The following is a 16,930-nucleotide window of genomic DNA, read 5'->3' on the forward strand; positions in this document are numbered from 1 at the left end:
AAATACAGAATATTGTCTTCCTGTGGCATTCAGCACAGACAGATAAACCTCCTATATAGACAGGGATCCTGTTGTTATATTGCAGCTGCTGTGAGGGAAATATGTTAAACAATCTTCTAGTATAATAGTAGGTGTAGAATTTAGGATGACAGCACGACGGCCCTGTTGTTCTCTTGATAGGCCCGCAGAAGAGCCTTGCACTGATCAGTGTAATATGTGATGCTCTAGTTTAATCGTCACAGGAGGAGAAGCTCTCTCTGGCCACAGTGATGGTCTGACTGAGAGAGTTGAGAGAGAATGTCTGCCATATTAAACAAAGAGGAAGTTAAAGAGCCGGGGCAGGAAGTAGAACACATGGAGTGACTTCAAATATTATTCCCAGAAAACCATTCAACCGTTGTTTGTAGAAAATTAAATAAAAAAAACCCATAGAATATTCATGTAAGCTGTTAATATGTGATAAAATAAATATGGTAGTGTCCCTTTAATACAACAAAAGGTTGAAAAAGACAAGTTAAGGTTTGGTACAGCTGTGAATTTAAGACGATAAGTTTAAGGACCATGGGGAACATTTATCAAGACCAGTGTTTTAAGCGCCGGTCTTAATAACCCCTATACCTGGAGGTGGATCTGCTGGAGTTATGAAGAGGTGCAGATCACTACATAACTTCGGGGGATTGTCCTCCACTTCAAAATTTAATACAGCTTCCTAGCTGTCTTACATTTAGACCATTTTCTCAAATCTGGCTGCAAGGCCGCAAAGACCTCCGCAGTGCTCATACATTTTACGGTAGGACAGAGGTTATATTGTTAACAAGTTTTTCAAATGAATCATGTTCAGATAAAGGAATCCAAACCCGATTCGCTCAACACTAATGACCAGCTTGACATGATTTTGCGTCATTGTGTCCCAAGATGACTATCCTATAGTTATCTATGTGAGGCCACCCAGTGGTTGTTATAGGTGATGCAGCCTGTCAAGAGTTTTGCTTGCATGTTGTGATGTTGTATTTAATTGGTTTCCTTAGATCAGGGATCAGCAACCTTCAGCACTCCAGCTGTTGTAAAATGACACCACCTAGTAGGTAAACATCTAATGCCCAAGAGCATTCTGGGAGTTGTAGTTTCTGAACAGCTGGAGTGCCAGATGTTGCTGATCCCTGCATTAGATCTTAGAGTCATTAACCAAACTAGAGCTAAGGTAAGGGTGTGGACACATATTTATGTCTGCATGACTGGGTGGCCAAGGCTCCAAAATGTCTGTCATTGGTTGCACCCTCTTGTCTCCATTTACATGAAGAAAAACAGCTCTGGAGAACAAACTGCTGCTGTAATTAACTGAATATTGTGCAGACTAATGGAAGAAGAAAATTCATAAGCACATTGACTAATATCCTATTAAAAATAGATGCATAGTTTATAGTTATTTTCATTTAAATTACCAAAATTGGGACATTTTAAGCCCCATCCCCTGGGAAAATTAAAAAAATCAGTTGCTATGAGCAAAACCTTAATTTGAATTTACTGCGGTTTTGATCTCCCCCGAAGTATCTATGTGCAAAATGAAGACAATGTCTTAGGGTTTTTGGGTGTTCGTGTTCGGTACTTACCAACAACATTTTCTTTGCATTGGCACTGGCCGGTGATCTGATGACATGAAGGATTTCCATTGATTGTTCCGGATATGTTGCAGTGACAGGGCTGGCAGCCGTCGGGGTTGGACTCCTGTAAATTGTAAAATCCGTCTTTACACTGATCACATCTCCTGCCCCAGACATTCAGTTTACAAGCGCACTGACCTCCAAGCTGTAAGACAGAAATGTAGGTCGTAATTAGCGTTGAGCGAATTGAACTCCACGAGGTAGAATTCGATACGAATTTCAGGGAAAATTTGATTTTCCGTAAAGTCGAATTTCCTTGTGCTTTGTGGTAGTGAATACATTTTACCTGAATGGCGGTAAAAAAAAAAAAAACATACTTACATCCGTTTCAGAGCGAAGATTGAAGATATCACATGAGATCCTGTGCGTGGTGACGTATGTCGTCACTGGTTGCTGTGATGACGTCATCACAGGCAGCGCAAGATGTTGCACTAGATCTTCAATCAAGATGTCGGAAGCCAGCGCTTTGCAATTAAATGGATGAGGGTAAGTATGATTTTATTAGCCGCGATTAGCTATGAACGTGGCATCTGAGGGGTACAATGATGGGGGCAGCACAATCGCTGCTCCCTGTCATTACACCCGCTACTTACAAAGAAGTGCGCTTCGTGATGAAGTAATTCGTCTCAAAGTGAATTTCTTTGTAAAATTCAGCGAAGCAGCCGAATCAAATTTTCCAGTACTTCGCTCTTCTCTAGTCGGTTAAAATTCTACAAAAATTACACATCTGTGCTCTGCACACACCAAAAAAGCAAATTTACAATAGATGCAGTAAGGGAAATGTAATCAGCGCATAAACAGTAATACCTGGAAAACGTAGACTATGGAGCAGATTCTTTACTGTAAGAGCAGTCAGACTAGGGTCTCACTGCCAGAAGACGTGGTCGATGCATTGAATACGTTCAAGAACGGTCTGGATTCCTTTTTCAAAAGTATAAATGTTGCAGGTTATGAGTGATACATTTCTGGAGCTGGGACTTTCTTTGGCTACTTTCACACTGCATGTTGCAGTTTTTGTCTAGCCACCTCTCGGGATGTTTGCCATGCTGTGGCCGGACCTCTGACCGGTCCCCATTATAGTAAATGGGGCCAGAGCGGACTTCTGGTGGCACACATGGCCTATCTTTACTATGGATCCGGCAGGTTGTTTCCCTGCCGGAACAGCCCGCAGAAACCTGGTAACGCTAATGTGAAAGCAGCCTTACAGGGATCTATTCTGATTGCCAGACTTGGCGTTACGGTGCTGCCACATGTCACAGCTGTGCTGCGTTTTGGATGCGGCTATAAACTGAGTTAGAAAACGCATGCGGTTTTTGCAATAACTTACCTGCAGTTATGGTGGATTTTCTTCCAGTAAAGAGAAAACTCACAAACAAAAGTGAATGACATGAATTGTAAACTAGAGGGACATTCCTGTAATGTCATCTGCTGTGTGTTTTCTCTTTGCTGGAAGAAAATAATGCACCATAACTGCAGGTATATTAAAAAACTGCATGCGGTTTTTGGCCGCATCCAAAATCTAGCACAGCCGTGACGTGTGGAAGCACCCTTAGGGATACATTTTTCCTCTGAATTGGGTTTATTAGCGACCATCTCATAGGGGTTTTTGCCTTCCTCTGGAACAACATTTGATCTATTTATATATTTATAGAGAAAACAAAAGAAAGCAGCACCATACCTATGAAAAAGAGAGCAAGGGTACTCACTATTTCAAGGAAAACTAATTGGTTACCACGAAGGATGCAAAAATTTGGCTTTGCAGCAAATCAAATTTGGATACGTTGATTCGCTCATGCATTGTAAGAGTACTTTTAAGTGACTGATTGGTTCTCCCCCTTCTGTTTAATACTTTGTGTTATAGTTTATACGTTTCCCTTGTAATAAAGTGGGTTAGAGAGAGTACCCATCCCCCATTGTGCTGATAAGACCACATTCCTGAGTGATCTGCACACTGGAGGAGGGGCTAACAGGTTAAAAGATTATGACACACATTCTCTTAGGAGACTCCACCAGGCCCTCCATTCTAGGTGGGATGTGAGTATGGTTGCCCTACCTCTCTTGTACACCCTGGGGTGTCGTTCATGTGTTATAAAGGGGTAGACAGCCATGGGTAGACAGCCATTTAGGCTAGTGATATTTATTCACTTTTTATTATTCTGTATGTGATTTCTTTGTGTTATTGTATATTTAATCACTTTGTAAATATATTTAATCACGTAGCCTGCGTAAGCTTATTCATTCTCAAATCTTTAGAATTCACTTTATGTTACAGCTCAACACTAAAAATAATACATGAAATTCCACGGCGCTCTCAAAAGAATTCATTACTAATGTTCTTTATTTACCAATGCAACGTCTGAGTCCTTTTACTTGTGCTTGAAAAGTCCTAGTAAGACAACTTGAAACATTGCATTATTGAATAAATAACATTACTACTGAATTATTTTGGGAGCGCCATAGAATTTCTTATTTTTTATATATTTATATATATATATTTTTATATACACATACCATTATCTAGCTATCTCATATCTATCAATCAATCTATTATCTAACCATAGAGATAGTAAAAAAAGCAGTAACATATGAAAAAGAGAGCAAGAGTACTCTCTGTCTCTATATTATCTATCTATCTTTATGTCTGTCTGTCTATATATCAATCTTTCAATATCTATCTATCGATCTAGAAAAACCAGCAGCTGTGGAAGCGATCTATCATCCAAAAGATAGACAATGAAAAACTCCATGGCACTCCCACAGAGTTTTCTTATTGTCTATCTATCTATCTATCTATCTATTTATCTACTATCTATCTATCTCCTATCCATCTATATCTATCTCATATCTATCTATATCTTTCTATGTATCTATCTATTTATCTATCTATCTACAATACATCTGTCTATCTCATATCTCTCTATATCTATATCTATGTATTTATCTATCTGTAAGGTATTGCAAGTATAAAAGGAAATATAAGATCAGAAATAACAAATCATCGTGTTCTCAGGACCTCAATCTTATAAATGTAATTGGCGCCCCATGGGTTAAACCAATAGTTCATATACTGTTAAAGGGGGGCCGGTTCTTCTTTCTTATCTGTAATAATCCCTTTTTGAAGAATTAGATCCATTTAGTGAAAATTGACTGTTCCTCTGTCAATTCAGCCCTCAGCCTAGCAGGTTGCTTTCTCCATGTTCCTCTGGCTGGGAAATCACAGTGTTGTATCATAGAATCAACTATTGATTTCTCTTCGCTTCCCCCGTTTCCTCCTTTGCGTCTTCTCTGTCTATTTAGCTGGTTTATGCCACAGGCACAAACACTGTTTTATGGTTAACTATCTCTGACCTGCTTCCTGGTATGAAGGTTAAATGAACGTGTTCCATGGATCCTTTCTAAAGGGAAAGACTTGGAGAAATGCAGTTATATAAGGATAAGTGCAGATCAGCTAAACATGTGAACAGAGGCACACTAAGAATTAATCACATTCCCATCAGTTATGAAAAATACCTAAATGAGTGTTTAGCCCCATAAAGTGGTCTTAAAGGGACAGTTCCAACCATTTTATTTTTTTATCAGATATTAAAACCTACTGTATATCAGAACATTTTATGTATGTCTACAATATAATTTTTTTTGGGTCACTCTATGTAATCTAGTTCCTGTTCAGAGCTGTTAGCTTCTCCTCTCTGGACTTTAACATGGAGAATATCACATAAGGCTGGGGCTACACCTAGACTTTTTGTAGCACTTTATCGATTGATTCGATCACTTGCACAAAACTGCATACAGGTCAATTTACTGTTATGGGCTACAGCTGTCACTTACAGTGCTAAAGGACCACTGCAAAGGGTTTATTACTACTAAAAAGGGTTAATTTAATGCTGTTGAGTCAAATGTGATTTATTGTTAAAGCACTTATTTCTTTATGCACTGTGTATACCTACATAATAGCAATTTATGGCCAACAAACGGTTAACACTGGCAGATTTGGTTAGGTTAGCAGGGTGATGGACTTGGTCCGACCCCTGGTTAGTTAGTGAGTCTTAGCAGAGCTATGGACAAGATCTTCATGTGCAAGCACCTGCAAACTAGTTCAAAGTCCAGAGAATCATTATGTCTGGGGCTACAGCTGTCAGAGGAGATCCTTTATCATCAGAGTACCCCTGAAGGAAAGAGACCAGCCATTTTAGAAGGTCTGGAACCATACAGGCAAGGCAAGATAACGTCAGTAAGGTATTCGCTCGTTTATGGCATTGAGACTTTACTGCTGTGAAGAGAAAGTATTGTCCGCGACCCAACACACTTTGAGACTGGCCATCTGGATCTAAAACGCAGTATAGCACCCCTGTAGTTCTCTTGCAAAATTGTAAAGTGTATTCAGAGGGATTCAGGGACTACTACCACCATCTTTGTTGCTGGCTATGCAGAGCTATTGGGAAAAGTTATTGACTTCACCATCCATCTGCCGACCCTGTGCATGTGACCTCCTGCCTTGCACCCTGACAACTATCTACCATCAAGGGCACCCCAACTACCACCAGAAGGTAGCCGCAATACCAGGAGTGCCCCAAGGAAAGAAAGGGTGCACCCTCTGTTCACTGTGCACGGCCTAAAGAGAGCCAGGTTGAGGACTGCCATTGTGAACTGTGAGTACTACTACCCATCTCAGGGCCACAACCACCACTCCTATGCTCTTTGCCCTGCATCTCCATTGCAGCACACTCGGTAGTTAAAATCAATTAAAAAGTACGACAATAGTCTAGGTGTAGTCCCTAGATTTATTAAAACGGGTGCAAAGGAAAACTGGCTTAGTTGCCCATAGCAACCAATCAGATTCCACCTTTCATTTTTCAAAGGAGCTGTCAAAAGAGAAAGGTGGAATATGATTGGTTGCTATGGGGAACTAGGCCAGTTTTCCTTTACACCTGTTTTGATAAATCCCCCTGCCTCTTATAAATATACGAAGGACAGTACAGAGTTAAGCCTCATTCACACGTCAGTTTTCAGTCAGTGATTTCCATCAGTGATTGGGAGCCAAAATCAGGATTGGAGCCTCCACAGACACGAGGCATAAGGGAAAGATCTGCACCTTGCATTTTCCACGGACAGCACACGTACCCATTGATTTAAATGTCTCTGTTCACATTTCAGTACTTTTTTACTGACCATGAGTCAGTAAAAAAAATCACAGGGACATGCACTACTTTGATCCATGATGATGACCAACCACGACCATTGAAGTCTATGGGTCAGTGAAAATCACTGATGCAACACATATGACATCCGTGTTGTGCCTATGTTGCATATGTTTTTCACTGAAGACTAATAGGAGATTCTTTGGAAATTCATTTTTAGCTGAGCAACTTCCGTGAATTACGGATGACACGCAGATGGTAAAAACGGACACACTGATCCTTCATGGACATGTCTTCATTTACACCAGAAAAATTTCATAAATGAAGATACAGTGCCTTGAAAAAGTATTCATAGCCCTTGAACTTTTTCAAATTTTTTACCTTACACCCACATACATTTGTATTTTATTGGGATTTTATGCGATAGACCCTGGGGTGCACCTAGCCTTTCTGCTGCCTGAGGCGAAAACGGAATTGCCGCCCCCACCTTCCCAATGCCAATTTCTTAACCCATCTCAGCCCATGGTCCTTTGGCTGCCCCCCTCTTGATTGCCTCTACCTGGTGCTGCCTCACCTGGCCTCATTGGTGGTGCACCCCTGGATAGAACAAATAAAAATCTGGAAAGTGTGGCATGCATTTGTATTCATCCCCCCTGAGTCAATACTTTGAAGGACCATCTTTTGCTCCAATTACAGCGGCTAATCTTTTGGGGTATGTCTCTACCAACTTTGCACATCTAGAGGCTGAACGTTTTGCCCATTCTTCTTTGCAAAATAGCTCAAGCTCAGTCAGATTGGATGGAGAATGTCTGTGAGCAGCAATTTTCAAGTCTTAACACAGATTCTCAATGAGATTTAGGTCTGGACTTTGACTGGCCCATTCTAACACATGAATATGCTTTGATCTAAACCATTCCATTGTAGCTCTGGCAGATGTTTAGGGTTGTTGTCCAGTTGGAAGGTGAACCCCCGCCCCAGTCTCAAGTCTTTTGCAGCCTCCACCAGGTTTTCCTACAGGATTACCCAGTATTTAGCTCCATCTATCTTCCCATCAACTCTGACCAGCTTCCCTGTCCCTGCAGAAGAAAAGCTTCCCCACAGCATGACGCTGTCACCACTATGTTTCACGGCTGGGATGGTATGTTCAGGGTGATGTGCAGTATTATTTTTCCACCACACATAACATTTTGCATTTAGGCCAAAACTTTCAACTTTGGTCTTATCTGGCCAGAGCACCTTCTTCCACATGTTTGCTGTTGTCCCCTACATGGCTTGTGGCAAACTGCAAACAGGACTTTTTATGGCTTGCTTTTAAAAATGGCTTTGGATTTGTGGAGTACACTACTAGTTGTCCTGTGGACAGATTCTTCCGCCTGAGCTGTGGATCTATGCAGTTACTCTGGAATGACCACAAGCTTCTTGGCTGCTTCTCTATGTTGTGCTTTCCTTGCCTGGGCTGTCAGTTTAGGTGGATGGCCTTGTCTTGATAGGTTTGCAGTTGTGCCATACTCCTTCCATTTTCAGATGATGGATTTCACAGTGCTCCACGAGATGTTCTTAGCTTGGGAAAAACAATTTTTATAACCTAACTTCTCCACAACTTTATTCCTGACCTATCTGGTATGTTCCTTTGTTTTCATAATGCTGTTTGATCACTAATGTTCTCTAACAAGCCTGTGAGGCCTTCACAGAACAGCTGTAGTTATACTGAGAAGTCATTACACACAGGTGTACTCTACGTTGACTGCAAACATGCTTGCTACCTAATGTTGGTCTATCACATAAAATACATTTAGGTTTTTGGGTGTAATGTAAAAAAAATTTGGAAAACCTCAAGAAGTATGAGCAGGGGTGGACTGGCCATAGACTCTACAGGAAAATTCCCCAGTGCACTGAGGCCTAGGGGGCCACCCGACCCCTTCTCACTGGTACGTAGTGATCAGATTCTCTCAGCATTATTTAAAGCTAACAGCATCAGGTACTTATGCACCTGACTGGCGGTCACAGGTGTCCTTCTGAATTCAACGGTATCACCATCATCACAGCTGCATTTTGTGCAGCAACGTGGTATTTGTTTCTGCTGTGGTGGTATATTGTGCTGCACTACTGTATTACTGGCCCTTCCTACAACTCTTGTCCCAGTCTACTTGTGTTGGTCCCACCTACTTGTATTGCCCACCTTCTCTCCCTTTGGAGCCACCTATAACATGGGCCCACTTTTAGGTTTACTTACATCCCCAGTCTGCCCCTGGGTATGAATACTTTTTCAAGGCACCTTGCCTGCTGCTCACCTCCTTTTAGAGAAAATAGCAAGGGCAATGTAAAAACGCCACTTGCGACTGGTATGAAAGTGGTCTAAGTCAAGAAGAATAAATGCGCATAACCCACAATGTGTGCTGTATTATGTATGGATCCATATGACAAGGACCTGTAATACGGCCGTGTGCATGAGCCCTCTTGTCACTTTAGTCTCGACTTTGCTTTCCATAGATCCTCAGCTAAGGGCGGAAAACTGTAAATTATGCACGAAAATTGTCTTATTCTCTTTGGCAAATTATTTCCAAACTGATCCCATTAAGACACCAATTAATTTCCATGAGTAAAAACCTTCCACCTTGTAGAGTTCCATCTTTCTCAGGTCAGATCTTAAACCATGACTATGAATGGCTTCTTTCTGTAACATCTAATTCATCGTAGCTCTTACACTTCTGACTTATTAATCTCATCTTTAATCACTTTCCTCTGCGGCTGTCGCACCCTGCACTGCTGTTCATTGCTTCTTCACTCTTCTGAATGCAGGCTCACCATTGCAAGCAACTAATAAACACTGCAATTCATATGGATGCAGCTAAGAACATGTGTATAACACACTTCTAGGATGTGCTGTGGGAAATTCCACCAGAATAAGGTCTTATTGGGATCAGTGTGAGAAATAATGGGAGGGTCCCAGTGGTCAGACCCCCAAGGATCCTATACTTATACTCTATTGATATAAATTATTGTTACAAAGCAGATGTGGAGTCACTGGAACTGATTTGACTTAGGCTACTCTTAAGGGTATCATCTAAGTGGCCCAGTGGTCTTCACCCTTTAACACCTTAACACCTATACAGAGATCTAAACTCTGCTGCAAGGTAACCACCAGGCTGCTATCTCTTGAAGTAGTCTCTGTGCAAGTGACTTCTGACTCACGGAGGTCAAGAGACGCCTATGCAGAGCACCGAGGGATCGGGAAAGACCATAGTCAGGGACAGGCCGAGGTCAGAGCAGGCAGAGTTTGTGTGATCCAATAAACAGTCCGAGGTCAGGGAGGGCAGCTCTTGATCAGAAGGGAGATCAGGCAAAGGTGAGGTCAGGCGAAGAGTCAAATCCAGGAAGCAGTTGGTACACAGGCAGATAAACGTAATTAGCAAACCTTTGAAGGAACCTAGCATACTAGAATCTATTCTTCAGGCACATTTCCACAGGCAAAGGTGCCTTAAGTACACCAGGGTAGCCAACCATTGGCTTGGGAAGATTAGGATGTGCATCTTTAAGAACTGAAGGAATCATATGTGCCATATCACCAGTGAGAAGCACTGCCAACAAGAATCAGGCTGTAACCTGTGTGAAGAAAACAAGTAGGGATACCCTGGTGACCAGGAAGAATGAATGAAAGACTGACAGGTCCGTGCTGCTGGAACACTGGAGCGGAAGAGCAGGTGAGCAGAGGGGTGGACCACCGCCATAATAATTATAGTGCATGTTACGAAAGCTAAATATAATGCATTTGGAAAGTCTTCAGACTCTTTCACTTTTCTCACATTTTGTTATGTTGCTCCTTTTACAAATTTTTTTAAAAAGCTAGTTTTCCCTTATCAATCTGCATCCAATATCCCATACTAAGAAAGTAAAGACAGAACTTTAGAATTAGGACCCCTTCACATGGGCGTTGCGGGTGAGGGCCGGATGCGTTCAGGGTGCATTGCGGGAAACCTGCGCGAGTAGGTACGCAATTGCAGTAAGTTTTGACTGCGATTGCATTGTTCAGTTTTTTCCGCGCGAGTGCAATGCATTTTGCACGCGTGTGATAAAAAACTGAATGTGGTACCCAGACCCGAACTTCTTCACTGAAGTTCGGGTTTGGGTTCAGTGTTGTGTAGATTTTATTATTTTCCCTTATAACATGGTTATAAGGGAAAATAATAGAATTCTTAATACAGAATGCTTACTAAAATGTGCCGTGAGGGGTTAAAAAAAAAATTATTAACTCACATCCACTTGATCGCGCAGCTGGCAGCGTCTTCTTTCTTTTTCTTTCAGGACCTGCAAAAGGACCTTTGATGACGTAATCGTGGTGAGCGCGGTGACGTCAGCGCAGGTCCTTCTAAATGAAGATAGAAGATCCTTCTATCTTCATTCAGCAGGACCTGCGCTGACATCACCACACTCACAACGTGGTGAGCGCGATTACATCATCAAAGGTCCTGAAAGAAGAAGAAAGAAGACGATGCCGGCTGCGCGATCAAGTGGATGAGGTGAGTTATCTTTTTATTATTTTTTAACCCTCAATTGACATTATACTTAACATTCTGTATAAAAGAATGCTATTCTGTAATAAAATCTACAGAACACAAAACACAAACCTGAACTTCAGTGAAGAAGTCCGGGTTCGGGTCTGGGTACCACATTCAGTTTTTTCTCACGCACGTGCAAAACGCATTGCACTCGCACGTAAAAAACTGAACATCGGAACGCAATCGCAGATAAAACTGACTATAATTGCGTGCCTACTCACGTGGGTTTCCCGCAATGCACCCTGAACACATCCAGCCCTCCCCCTCGATGAAAATTTAGCTCTGGCACCTCCCATTTATCCTGATCTTCTTTGAGAAGTTTCTACACCTTGATTGGACTCACCTGTGGTAAATTCAATTGATTGGATATGATTTGAAAAGACACATATCAAAGCAAAAACAAAGCCATGAGGAGAGAAGAACTGCCTACAGAACTCAGAGACAGGATTGTGAGGAGGAACAAATCTGAAGGATACCAAAAATTTCTGCTGCACTGAAAGTTCCCAAGAGCACAGTGGCCTCCATCATTCTTAAATCGAAAATTTTTGTAAAAAGCAGGACTCTTCCTTGAGCTGGTTACCCCACCAAACTAGGTAATCGGGGGGGAAGGGTCTTGGTAAGAAAGGTGATCGAAAACTGGTAAACCTGGCCAAGTTACAAACATCCTTTGTGCAGATCGGAGAGGTTTCCAGAAGGTCAACTCTCAGCGTAGTACTCCACCAATCTTGGAAGAAAGAAGCCTCTCATCAGTAAAAGACACGCAAAAGCTGCCTGGAGTTAAAAAAATAATAAATAAAAAGCAGACTGTGAGAAACTAGATTCTCAGGTCTGATGAAACCAAGACTGAGCTTTTTGGCCTCAATTCTAAGCATAATTTTTGGTGGAAACCAAGCACTACTCATCATCTGCCCAATACCATCCCTACAGTGAAGCATGGTGGTGGCAGCATCATGCTGTGTGGGTGTTTTTCAGCAGCTAAGACAGGGAGACTGGTCAGGGTTGAGGGAAAACTAAATGGAGAAAAGTACAGAGATATTGCCCGGGGACCTTATATAGGTTATACTTACCCTGCTCCCTGTACGGCCGCTGCTGCATCTCCCTACTGTCACCCCCAATGCTAGGGAGGAACATCACCGTCATGGCCTGCTATTGGCTGTGTCCCCCCCACCTCCGTCAGTATGTAGTAAGTATAATCTATATGAGGTGCCTGGGTTTGAGGGGGTCATTATAGTGGTTGGATAACCCCTTTAATGAAAACCTGATCCAGAGTGCTCTGGGCCTTGGACTCTGCTGAAGGTTCACCTTCCAACAAGACAATGATCCTAAGCACACAGTCAAGGCAAGAGTGTCTTAGGTACAACTCTGTGATTGTGCTTGACTGGCCCAGAAGATCTCTGGAGAGACCTAAAAATGCCTGTCCACCGACGGTCCCCATCCAACCTGACAGAGCTTGAGAGGATCTTCAAACAATCCCGAAATCTAGATTTGCAAACTTTGTGGCATCATCTCCAAGAAGACTGGAGGCTGTAATCACTACCAAAGGGGCTTTAAGTAAGTCCTGAGTAAAGGGTCTGAATACTTATGTCGGTATAAAGGATTTGGAGGTCTATATCAAGAAAATAAGTTATGAATGTTGTAAAGATGCATTTAAAGAATTAATCAGTGCAGAAATGTAGACTAAGAAATCCTATATTGATAAAACTTGGACGCTCGCTATAATGGAGTGGTCTGAAATAATAAAAAAGATGATTTCCAATAACAAAGCCACGTTTGTGAATGAGCTATGTCAAGTATTAACTCTCAGACCTTTTGGAGTAAATTTGGCTGTGCTGTATTATCGGACACAGCCTTAAGAAAAGAGTGGCGCTGTTAAGTAAATATTTTTTTCCAAATCTTAGACAATCCCTTTAATACAATCTAACAAATACTCGACAAATAATTTGCCATAATTACCTTCTCACAATTTTGGCTTTGGTTAGCCGTGCCAGCCTCATCACAGTCGCAGGGTTGGCATATGTCAATGGCAGATGGGTCATCCTCAAATTTCCGGTAGAAGAAAATTTTGCAAACTTCACAGTTTCTTCCTAGAAGAGATATGCAGTGCATGTTTAATCCTGAAATTTATGAAAATTATCTGCTGGAGCCTGTTAAAAGGCGATATTCCTCGGAGGGAATGATAATTTTCTGAATGTCCATTTTAATGCACCTTTCGTCTCTACCTGCCAATGTAGTGATCCAGAGCATATGAAACTATGAACCTGTTTCAAACAGCGTTTTACTTCATTTAACCTCCATCTGTTATACAACCCAAACTTGTGTCTCTGGAAAGAAATGCCACATAGGTGCAATGCTAGAGTCCAAAATTCTCCATCATTACTGTGCTAGTCCTTGCTTGCTTATTTTTTTTTTCTTAAAGACTTTGCATTTGCAAATAGAAAAAAAAAAAAAACACCTACAAAGTTATAATACCCGTTACATGTTGGGTTACAATATATAGATCTTTTTAACTAATGTGTAAAAAAATTAATTGATGAGGTTTTCTGGAACTTTAATGTCACAAACCAGCACGTGTGAATCCACGGTATCACATGACCAACCTCGTCTAAGGGCATTGTCTAAGTGAACCCCTCATTCTTCACAGTACCCCTGATGGTGGGGATAGACTTTCCCAAGGGGAACACCAGGTCACTACCTCTTGAGATTGGCACACGAGGCAGCTGGTCCAGGTGGACCAGGGGGTAACAGAGCAAGGTACCAGCGGTACGGATGTAGTTAACAGGCCGAGACGTAACCAGGAGCGACAGTGCAGGACCGAGGAAGAGGCAGAGGCATAGTCGTACAAACAATGGGCCAGGGCAGGCGGCACAAATACAGATCAGGCAATCGGGATCAGCAACAGTAGAGGCAAGGATCAGACAGGTAGCAGAATCCAGAAGACAAGCATGGGTCAGGAGCACAGGAACTCAAGCACAGACAAATTCACATTTGCAGGATACAAGGACCTTTGATGCTCAGGCACCTGGGAAGGGGATTGGATCACTTATACGGGTGCAGGATGGCTGGGATTGGTCCAACAGGTCACATCTGCAAAATCTTTAAAGAACAGGAAGTGACCCGTGCCGACCCATAACGAGGTGCTACAGTGAACAGGCTGGAAGGCATGCAGTGTGCAGGGCTGGAAGGAAACCACGGAATAAATCCCAGGAAGGGCGATGTCTGCAAGGACAGAGCCCAGGACCGCAGCAATGAATGGGAAGACACCTGCAACAGATCACCGCAGCTACCTGCCCCGTGATGCATATCCTCATAGGTGGGTCCTATCCTTAGTGGTAGAGTATATTCTCATAGGTCGGGCCTGTTCTTGTAGGAGGGACATATCCTTATAGCTGAGGCATATCCTCATTGTTTGATCCTATCCTTTTAGGTGGGGTCTATCCTCATAGTTCAGGACTATCCTTGTAGTTTGGGGCCTATCCTTATTGGTGCTGTCAATCCTTACATAAAGGGAATAATCTTATACATGGGGTCTAGCCTCATCGGTAGGGACTATTCTTATAGTTGGGGCCTATCCCGATCAACTAAATTAAGGAGCCTCAGCACTTCATCACAGTGCATACATTTGTTTGTGGCCATAAATATTAGAGTCCTGGAACATCCCTTTAACAACTTTAGGTCATATTATCAGTATGTTAATCATGAGTGGCAGGCATCTTTTTAAGCAATTACTATTCAGACCCGACCAGAATCAATTTTCCTCCCAAATATGCCCTGGCCCCTCACAGAGGTTGTACTTACCTCACTCCCCGGCACCTGCGTCGCTTCTCATTCTAGCAATGGGGCACCCAATAGCAGGCCGTGGCGGGAACGAGCCACCCTAGTATCACGGTATGAGAAGCGACAGGCATATGGGGGGAGCATTTTAGATCCTGGATAATCCCTTTAAAACTAGATATTAGATACAGTATGAGCAATACAAAAGTCAGCATAACTTTTAATAAACATTAATTTTTGCATCTATTGAAAATCATCTAAGTATAAATAAAATCATCCGCTACTAAAACATTACTTTTACATTTAATCCAGCTATGTAACCCTATACTTTCTTCTACCAAGCCCTCCACAGCGACACTTTAATAGTGAACATGTTACCTGCCGTGTTGTGCAAGCAATTGTTGCATACTCCCCCGCCTCCTCGGTCGTGGTCATGGGGGTGAGGGTCTACACTTGCATCATAGTGACAGCTGGATGAATGGTTGTTGCACTGGCACTGTACGCAGCTATAAGCATTCACATGGTCACCTTGACGAAACAGCTTGTTGTTATACAGGGGCAAGCAGCGATCACACTAGAGACAAAAATAGAGGGAAAAAAAAGGGAAATTCAGAGTAGTAGTTTCAGTCCCACATAAATGTTCAATTTATAAGCTTATCAACTTGCTTTCATGTGATAATTTTGGAAATTATGGATTAACCAGTTCATACTCTTAGGAACCATTTAGTCACTGAACGAAATTGCCTGAGGCTCTTTATCCTTTTGAAAAATAGGGATTTATACCCTCCGATGTGCTGCACAATGACTTCGGTGGGTCACAGTAAGCAGGCTCATACATATTCATGTGACCCTGTCCGTCTGTTGGCATCGCTTTTCTTTGAAGTTTGACCCCAGTAGATGCCTTCTTCTACCAAGAGGTTTCCCCGTAATGGCACAATAAATATTGTTCCACTTAAAGGGCTTAATTTTTAAGTTAAAGCTGTTAGCATGGCTAACTAAAAGTAATACACCAGCAGTAAAATGTACTAACTACTGCAAATGTCCCATAAATCAAACCATGCCTGAACTTCCCTCCAGGGCAATCCCTTGAGGCACAGAAGCTTGCTGAAATTTGCATAAAAATACAGTATATACTTAGTGGCAAAAGTTAACAAAAAAAAATAAATACAATGTCAGAGCGGACGGCGGTTCTTGAAGATTCCCAGACTTCAATTAGAATTTCCTATAATTTGTAAGAAAAAACACGATGCTAAATGGAATTTTTAGGATTGGAAGCAGGCCACTCGAGGACGGTCTTGCAGAATATATGCATAGGTAATACATTTGTCACTTATTTGATCTGTTTTTAATTATTGGTGGCGATTGCAAAGTAAAGAAATTACTTTTGAGAATTTTTTTTTGTCTTCAGTTTTTATGATGCATGCAGCATTTTGTTTGTAGTAGTTTAAGTGTGGTTTATTAGAGATGATCATGTTTTGTCTGGTTTCTGAAACTAAATACAGGGTTACATGTGGAGAATAGCAAATGAATACTAAAATTAGGAAATGTGACCAGCAATTTTTGATGTACTTTTTAATGTACTGTTTCTAGGGAACCCAAATTTTGAGTGATTTCATTTGGGAGAATTAAGGGTGAGAGAGAGAGAGAGGGAGAGAAGAGAAACAGAGAGAGGGAGAGGCAGAGAAAGGGAGAGAGACAGGGGCGAGAGACAGAGAAAGAGGATGTAAAGAGAGGGGAGAGGGTGGGTAGAGAGAGGGGGAAAGAGGAGAGACATAGGAGAGAAAGAGGATGTAAAGAGAGGGGA

The 16,930-nt window shown here is 41.9% G+C and overlaps 1 protein-coding gene across 1 annotated transcript in view; it reads right to left on the minus strand.

The window, feature by feature from the left end:
- Positions 1–16,930, minus strand: part of LOC122926257 (usherin-like) — a 236,257-nt gene that overhangs the window by 104,119 nt on the left and 115,208 nt on the right. The window contains exons 9-11 of the mRNA XM_044277632.1: positions 15,505–15,700; positions 13,309–13,439; positions 1,611–1,806 (exon numbers count right to left, since the gene is read on the minus strand). Of these exons, the coding sequence (XP_044133567.1) occupies positions 1,611–1,806; positions 13,309–13,439; positions 15,505–15,700 (523 nt within the window). The remainder of the gene's footprint in view (positions 1–1,610; positions 1,807–13,308; positions 13,440–15,504; positions 15,701–16,930) is intronic.

The sequence above is a fragment of the Bufo gargarizans genome, chromosome 2 (genome assembly GCF_014858855.1).
Source record: "Bufo gargarizans isolate SCDJY-AF-19 chromosome 2, ASM1485885v1, whole genome shotgun sequence".
Lineage (NCBI taxonomy): Eukaryota > Metazoa > Chordata > Amphibia > Anura > Bufonidae > Bufo > Bufo gargarizans.